General features: G+C 38.5%; 1 protein-coding gene across 1 annotated transcript; it reads right to left on the bottom strand.

The window, feature by feature from the left end:
* Window positions 1-476: 476 nt before the first annotated feature.
* Window positions 477-2,847, bottom strand: LOC108602041 (facilitated trehalose transporter Tret1). Its single transcript, XM_017990048.2, has 6 exons — window positions 2,674-2,847; window positions 2,353-2,582; window positions 2,158-2,288; window positions 1,742-2,097; window positions 1,256-1,668; window positions 477-1,201 (listed from the first exon to the last, which is right to left on the bottom strand). Exons 1-6 carry the CDS (start codon window positions 2,747-2,749, stop codon window positions 1,004-1,006), a joined length of 1,404 nt encoding a protein of 467 aa, XP_017845537.1. The 5' UTR covers window positions 2,750-2,847; the 3' UTR covers window positions 477-1,003.
* Window positions 2,848-8,628: the final 5,781 nt, after the last annotated feature.

The raw sequence follows: 8,628 nt of genomic DNA, 5'->3' as shown, positions 1-8,628 counted from the left end.
TTTAAATGTGACCAAAACTTATCGCTAAATCTAATAAAATCGATAATTCCAACAGTTCTAAGAATGAATTCACTTTGAATTAATACAGGCGCAACCAACTTTTATATACAGTGTGATTAGAGCGACGCGGCCGACTGCGACTGCCACGCCTCATTCTCCGTGTTATATACATTTGCACAACTTCATGATACCCTTTTCCATTTTTTGCATTGAATTACAATATCAAAATAATTATGTAAAAATTAATCTAAGCGTAATTTCATAAATTCAAATTCAGATTGGAAAAAATGAATGAATTAAAAAATATCTAAATTTAAGATGAATTAAATTCAAAAATGATTTGAAAATTTTATATCTCTGTTAGTCAGACGCTACGAAATTTACAGAATATTTAATTTGCATGTTTAGTTTTAAAAAATAGTTTTGATTTCTTTCGGTTGTATTTGTGCTTGCCAGCGACAAAAGCTGACTTGGAAAGCTCAAAGAGCTGTGCAGATAAAAAATTATATTTGGAAGTTTGTCAACTGTGTATGCTGATTATGCATATTTTATACCTGAAAATTATAACAATCTTAATTTGTTTCAATTTACTAAGCCTTTGTTGGTTTATTTTTTTTAGTGCTTACAATTTCAATTGTTGCGCTTGTTGGATCATAAAAATATGTGTAGTTGGAAACTAAGAGACGGCAAACAAATTGGTTTGCAAAGCTTTAAAATTTAAGAGATCATATTGAAACACACCAGACACTTAAGATTTTTACCAAACACACTGAATTGAATTCATATTATTAACAACAAATCCACAATGACACTTCCAAGAAAATAACCACAGTAAAGAACATAAATTTAATTTAATTCAAATGTTCAGGATAAGACTAAAGTGTTATCAGCTTTTGTGGAAAACAGTTTATAGTCTTTTAATGCTGGTCGTAAGGTAGACCTGTTTTCAAAGTGACGGTTTGGTGTGGCGGAAGGTGCTTTAATGTTTTATGTAATAACGAAATCAGTTGGTCAGCAATTTGCCCTTGGTCTCCGGTAGAAAGAGACTCATTACGGAAAAGCCAAAGGCGCACGCGGCCGCTGACATGTACATGGTTGCAGATAAACCTGGCCCGAAGATCATCAGAGGATATATTTTCAGCGACACGAAGATGAACATACTTAATGTGACCATACAAATGGAGGTGCCAACAGATCGTATCTGATTGGAAAAATTATGAAGTAATTTAAATACATTTAAATAGATATCGCTTACCTTGGCTGGCAAAAGTTCGATAACGATAACAAATACCAAAGATATAACACCTAATGAGGCTATAAATGCAACCAAGCACATAAGGAGCAAGGGTAGCCAGTTGAGCTGGGCTAGAAGGTCGCTAGGTGCAAACTGCTTCAGGAGTCCAATGCTGAGCTCTCCAAAGCCCATGCCTACAAACGATGTGAGCAGCAGTGGACGACGACCTAAACGGTCCACTAAACTGACCGCACACACAATGCCCAACACTTGCGAGGCACCCATAACAATAGTGCACGTGTTTGCTGCAATTTGCGTTTCTAGCTCGTTGAATATGTGAGACGTGTAGTTGAACAAAGCAAAACTGCCTGACAACTGATTGCAAATTATAAGAGTGAAATTGATCACAAAAATCTTCAAAGTGGATCGGTTGACTATAAAGATAAAGTTTATCAGCTAGTTTAAATAAATATGCATACGGAGTATGTATGAGTAAGTTTAACTCACGGAAATCTCGCCAAGTGATTGTTTCCCTGATCCCACCGCTTAAGACTTGTTGCTTAAACGTCTCAAATTCTTGTTTAGCCGCGTCATGTTGAGCTAATTCGTTGTCGTTATCAGAAGGAGACAGTGACAGATTCTTGTAGAAGTAATACGACCGCTCGGCTAAAGTATCGCGTCCTTGTTTAAGCAGATATTGCGGAGTCTCCCATAAGCTAATGATTGTTAAAAAATATATGACCGGCAGTGCAATCGCTACGCAGGGCATCACGTAGTAGCTTAAAAAAGAGGTAAGCAAGTATCCTAAAATCATGCCAATGCTAACATACATAAGCGGTAGAGAGGCCAGCGCACCACGAATGCTGCGAAATCCCGTCTGATAATTATCATTAAATTTAAAATTGTTTAAGTTTGCAACTCACTTGCTATCAGCTATTTCAGATATAAATATGGGCAACACAACATAGCATCCGCCCCCAGAGATCCCAGCTAAAAATCGACCTACATATAGATATGTCACATTCTCTGCGGTGTAGATAAGAATCCAATAGATCTGATAGATATTAGCGAAAGTAATGGGTTTCGAGTAATTAGCTACTATGTTAGTGGTTAGTTACCATGTTAGGTATGGCTATTAAGTACATGCAAAGCTTGCGCCCCAAACGATCCAAGAGCGTTCCGAATATAATGTTGCCTGTTAGTGAGCCGAGTCCGATTAATGAGCCCACCCAGGAAGCCTCAACTATGCTGATGGCTTCTCCTAAAGGGCTCTCCTCGGAGCCTAATAAAGGCAAGGAGGGCGCCAGCCAACCTACACCTACGCCATGCGTCAGCGTCATTATGTTTACTGTTTGTCACAAAAAAAAAATATGAATATTAATTTAAAAACTCAAGTCCTCTTACTCAAGATCTTTAAGTAGTATACAAATCGTACGTACCCGTCATGGTGGCAATCAGCTGCCAACGGCATCTAGCACTGATTAAACTCGTTTTCCCACTCACACTATAAACCATTATGCTCTATATCCTATATGAACATATGAACATATGTATGTATTAGATATCCTGAAGATGTCAAAGCCCTATTAATTTTAATTCACTATGCACATTTTGGAAACTGTGCAATGACTGAATAATCGCAATAAGCTACATGAATATTTTGTAGAAAGATTCGCATTCTAAATAGCAAATTAAGCAGATTAGATAAATATAATACAATAGGTGAGCATGTCTTAAGCTTTTAATTAATAAAGTACTATAATATATATGTAGGTGTTTTGGTTTTATTTTTATACTATCTTCTCTCTGTGACAATAAAGACACCTAAGCAGATAGGCAGTCCTAACATAATTTATTATCCTCTGTTTCAGATACACAATTTATACAATTTTTACAACGGGGCTGGCCCCTGCTGATTTTTTATACACTTTGACATTTTTATAAAAAATGGAAAAGCGTATTATAAAGATTTGTATTTATTATGGCAGACCCTATAAAATACATATATTCTTGATCAGTAAGAGAAACTGAGTTGATATAGCCATGTCCGTCTGTTCATCCGTCTATCTTTCTATATCTATGAACAACTCTATTTCAGCAACTATAAGAGATAGAGAAACCAAATGTTGTATGTAGGTGCTAGTATACCCAAATCCAATATCTTTTTTTAATTTCCTCTCCATTCCCCCGCAAATGGAAAAAAAAAAACGCCCCTAACGTATTAATGTTGGGCGCAACAAATTTTATATGCACTTTAACTAGGGAATCACAGCAAACATAACCACGCACTCACAAACACAAACAAAAACAGCCATCACGTCACAGCTCGTTTTCGCTGTAGCGTCAGCAGCGATGCTGCAGACTGCGGCGCTTGTATGACGCGTCAGTATGCGCACCCCGCTGTTTATATTATCAGATATGTAAACGAATTGCTTAGCAATTAAAAGACCTTACATACCAAATTTGGTTACTCTAGCTCTTACAGGCTCTGCGTTTTCGTTGTTCATGTAGACAGACGGACAGACTCAGTTTGTTTTGCTTGATCAAGAATATAAAAATTTTATAGGGCCTGCCACGCCTCCTTCTTTCTGTTACATACATACCATTTTCTTTTTATTTATAAAAACGTCATAGTGTATAATAACAAAAACACTTTGCTATGTTATCGACCGATGCCGACAATTTCAGCATGATCGGATAAATATTTTAAAAATTATTCAATAAAGACAAACGTCGCTGCCGGCCTGGGTTTGCCGAGATGCACTAGTTAAAGTGTATATAAAAGTAGGTTGCGCCTATCCTTAATTCGTCCATTTGTTATACTGTATAGAGTCGGTCCGCTATCTAAGTCGTTTCTAATACTTTGTATGGACATATATAAAAAGGTAAAAATCTGTTTTATCTTTTTTTATTATTATTTTAAAATGCATGAAAATGATACAAACCATGGACGTACTGGAGGCTATAATTTAATAATCTAAAAATAATTAAATAAATGGTGACATTTTTGTAAAAATTATATATATTTTTAATATATAAATATTGTAGGTTTAAATCGTTTTTATTTTTTGTTGGGATTTGCCGTGGAGAGGGAGGTAGAAATAAAATCAAACAAAAGTGATTTAGCTCGGTAATAGGAGCACCTATATACAAAATTTGGTTGTTGTATACGACCAGACAGACGAACATATCAACTCAGTTTGTCTTGATGATCAAGAATATATGTATATACTTTTAGGGGTCTGCCACGCTTCCTTCTTCCTGTAACATACATTTGCACAACTTCATAATACCTTTTTTCCATTTTTTACAAAAATGTAAAAGTGTATAAAAAGTATATAAAAAATATTCCACTTTGTGGAAATTACTATATACGTTGAAAAAACTTTGATGGCAAAATACTTATGCCGACCAGTGTATATATATATTTAATTTTTAATTTTACTATGTATATTATATATACATATGTAAATATATACAATATATGATATACATAGTAAAATTAAATAATTATAGGCTAAAATAAGTAAGCTTATCTCTTTATATATTAATAATATACATATTATGATGCTGATATTTACTGCACAGATGTCTTAAGACATCTTGGGGTTTCATTAAATTACCTGAATTCATTCGAAATCGTGTCACAATAAATGATTTATCCAATAATCAAGATTTGACCCATAGACAACATCTCTGCGATCCCAAATCTTGTGCATGGATATCAATTATTGTTCGATTTTAATGGATTCCTGTGCAACATACTTGCAATTGTTTCATAAGTCTTTGTGAGCTTAAAGTTATTTACAACAATGCATCGTGATGCATTTACTAGACATCGTGGCTAAAGTTGCAGAGGGTCATGCCCTGCAATTTCTGTGCGGCTTGTAAACGGCTCAGTAAAGATGCTACATAATATGTAAAAAGCGAATACAGTATTTCTGTTATTATTGCAATATGGCTGCTTTGGTAGACATCTGCAAATACTAATTTAAATACGAAATATTATTTCGTTTCAATTCAATGTTCGCTACCAAATAGTCGAAAAACCGTGGTTTTCAGAAGCATCGCGAATTGTATGATTACCCGTATCATTATTGTACAATAATTTAAAATGTGAATATGTCCCCACATTGTGCTGTCAATAAAATCTTCTTCATTGGCTTTGCAATCTCTACCAATTCCCAGTTTTTCGGCCGACTTTCTTCTCTTAAATACAATTTTTTTCTAATATCATTTTACATTACAAATCCTTTTGTTTATAAAAATCATAACTGTTAAGGCATTAAAAATCTTAAGGTGTATGTATGTGGATTTACGTGTGCATGCACACATTAAAGTAAAAATAAGTTTCACGTTCTTTTTATTATGTATTTTATATCTTAATAGTGGATTTCGGTCGCTTGAGCAAGCTCCGTCAACACCCATATTTTTTTGCATTAAAAAGTTGACCCGCTGTTTATATCTTCTCCAAAATATAAATTTCTCCGTCTTATACATATAAGGTTAGAATATTGCATTAGAATATAAAAATGTCATTGTTATTTCTGGCTGATGCTAGTCTAATTTATAAGAAAATTCATCTTATTAAAGTTTTCTCATCAATTATGACGTGCTTCCTATAGTTTTGGAATAATTTCATTTTTCGATACCTTTTGAATTTTTGAATCACTTTTTGCATATTTGATAATTTGTTCCGATAACTTTCGGAAAATTCGATAAATTCACAAACTTGATTATCTTCCCAATATTTTAATATATGTATAACTTTTGAAATTTACAATAGCTTTTCGATAATTATTCATCTGCCTAAATATAGATTGTTTAAGTAAAAATTTAAAATTTTTATCGCTTGCATTTCTACCACCACCAATTTACTTGAGTTTTCTTCAAGGTTGGTTTAAGCTTTTCAAAACAAAATGCAGACTGATGTTATTTATACTGATTTTAGTAAAGCATTCAATGTACAAGTAACATGTCTTTTAATAATAAATTAATTAAAATATTGATTTCCAAAGAATTTTTTTAGGGCAGTTTTGCAAGTCAGCGGTTTCCAAGCCAGTGTTGGTGACGTCTGGAGTTCCTCAGAGTTTTTTTTTTTTTTTTTTTTTTTTTTATGGAGGAGGTTAAAATCCAATGCCTGAAGACACCGTCAAAAGTACCGTCGTACTAATGGTGTGTGGGGCTTGCTCCCACTAACCTATAACAATCCTCCTCCCCTGGCTGAATTCCACCCCGGAACCGAGTAAACATTACTACGGGGTGGAGCCGTTTTTGTGCTGTTAGCACGCCTGGTACCCGCGTCCGGGTCCCCTGTCCTTGGCGTATGGAGATGGTACGCATCGATAGTTCCACATAAGTGGAACGTCGGAAGCGATTTGGCCTGAGATCAGGCGCAATCGAGTCTTCTGTCTGGTTCTGTTATGAGCTATGAACTCAGGCGTCTGTTAAAGTCGTCAGTTCGTCTAACCAGTCTATCTCCACTGCGTCGCTGCTACCGCCGTCTCTGCTTCCGCCGTCTCTGCTACCGCCGTCACTGCCTCCGCCGTCTCTGCTACCGCCGTCACTGCCGCCGCCGTCACTGCCGCCGCCGTCACTGCTACCGCCATTCCTGGTGATGCCATCACTGCCGTGTTGCTGCTGCTGTTGTGTCCTCCGTTCCCGTTCCAGTTCTTGGAGCCTTGTCATCACGTTGTATGCGAACGCAGTCACTGCCTTCCACTTATCACTGGAAAAGCACATGTCCTGCGTGATGGTTGTAGCAGATGGAGAGTGCCCAAGTGCTGCCTCCAGTGTCCGCCGTTCTTCGCTGAAACGGTCGCAGTAGAAAGCAACGTGTTCTGCGCTTTCGATTACGTTGGGGCAGTTGGGACAGAATGGACTGTCTGCCAGATGAAAACGATGCAGGTATTCTCGAAAGCAGCCGTGACCGCTGATGAGTTGCGTCGTGTAATAGTCAATGTCGCCGTGTCCAACTTGTATCCACTCCTTTATTTGTGGTATAAGTTTGTATGTCCAGCGACCATCCATCGATTGATCCCACCGTTGTTGCCATTTTTGTATGGAGCGCGCTCTTTCGGCCTCTTTTTGTTCTCGAGTAGGCCTCGATCCTTGCTCACTGTACAGATGGGATAGCTCTTCTGCCAGCAGATCGACTGGTGGCTTTCCCGCGATGACGCAGATTGCATCGTTTGATACAGTTCTGTATGCGCAGCCAATTCGTAGTGCACTCTGTCTGTACGTCTGTGAGATCCCTCGAAGATGGGACTTTTTGGCTCCTGCCCAGATCGGTGCTGCGTACAGAGTGATGGAGTCTGCAACCATCGACAGTAATGCCCTTCGTTGCCCTTGGGGTCCTCCTACGTTGGGAAGTATTCGTGTCAAGGCGCTCGTGACCGCAGATGCCTTAGCGCTTACTCCCACCAGGTGCTGCTTAAAGCTCAATCTCGTGTCGATCATAACTCCGAGATATTTGATGGCTTCTTGGGACAGTATCTCATGACCACCAATGACGATTTTCATTTTTTCCTTTCTTCTTCGGGCACTTATCAGAACTGCTTCCGTCTTCTGTGCTGCTAGCTCTAACCCAGCGTTCCTGAGCCATCTTTGTATTCGCGATGCGGCATCTGTGCATTTCGCCTCTAGCAGGTCCAGCCTTTTGTCCACTACTACAAGCGCAATGTCGTCTGCATATCCCACGATGTTCGCCTTGTCCGGAAGCTTCAGCCTCAGTACCCCGTCGTACATAGCATTCCATAGCGTTGGTCCGAGGACAGATCCTTGTGGTACACCACCTGTTACCCGATAAGTTTTTGAGCCGGTGTCCGTGTCATATTTTAGTATGCGGTCGCCAAAGTAGCTCTGTATAATGCGCAGTAAGTAACTCGGAACTCTCAGGCTTCTAAGCGATTGCAGAATCCTAGACCAGTTAGCCGAATTGAACGCATTCTTTACGTCGAGAGTAATGACTGCACAGTAGCTCATATGTAGGTGTCCCCCACTTATGGCATTCTGTGCGATGTCTGTTACTGTCCTGATTGCATCCACCGTTGACCGTGCTCGTCGAAAACCGAACTGAGTATTTGAGAGCCCAGTTGGACATTCCAAATACTCCTGTAAGCGGTCGCAGATCACTCGCTCAAGAACTTTGCCAACTGTGTCCAACATACACAGTGGTCTGTAGGACGATGGTTGGTCGGGTTGTTTGCCCGGTTTCAGCAGTAATACCAGTCGTTGAAGTTTCCACCGAGATGGAAAAGTTCCTTCCGTTAGGCATGTGCTGTAGACATGCGCAAAGATGTGTGGCAATTCTCTTACCGCTGCTTTGAATGCCATGTTCGGGACTCCGTCTGGTCCAGGGGCTTTATTGTCGTTGATGCGGCACAGCGTGTGTA

The sequence above is a fragment of the Drosophila busckii genome, chromosome 2R (genome assembly GCF_011750605.1).
Source record: "Drosophila busckii strain San Diego stock center, stock number 13000-0081.31 chromosome 2R, ASM1175060v1, whole genome shotgun sequence".
In the NCBI taxonomy this organism is placed as follows: Eukaryota; Metazoa; Arthropoda; class Insecta; order Diptera; family Drosophilidae; genus Drosophila; species Drosophila busckii.
This window is presented reverse-complemented; position numbering and strand designations above follow the sequence as displayed.

Bases quoted from the DNA above. Each gene is read 5' to 3' on its own strand.
- LOC108602041 (XM_017990048.2), bottom strand. From the start codon at position 2,749: ATGGTTTATAGTGTGAGTGGGAAAACGAGTTTAATCAGTGCTAGATGC. The intron at 2,583-2,673 runs GTACGTACGATT...TGTGACAAACAG, and splicing joins GCTGATTGCCACCATGACGG to TAAACATAATGACGCTGACG. The intron at 2,098-2,157 runs GTGAGTTGCAAA...GGGATTTCGCAG, and splicing joins TCTGAAATAGCTGATAGCAA to CATTCGTGGTGCGCTGGCCT.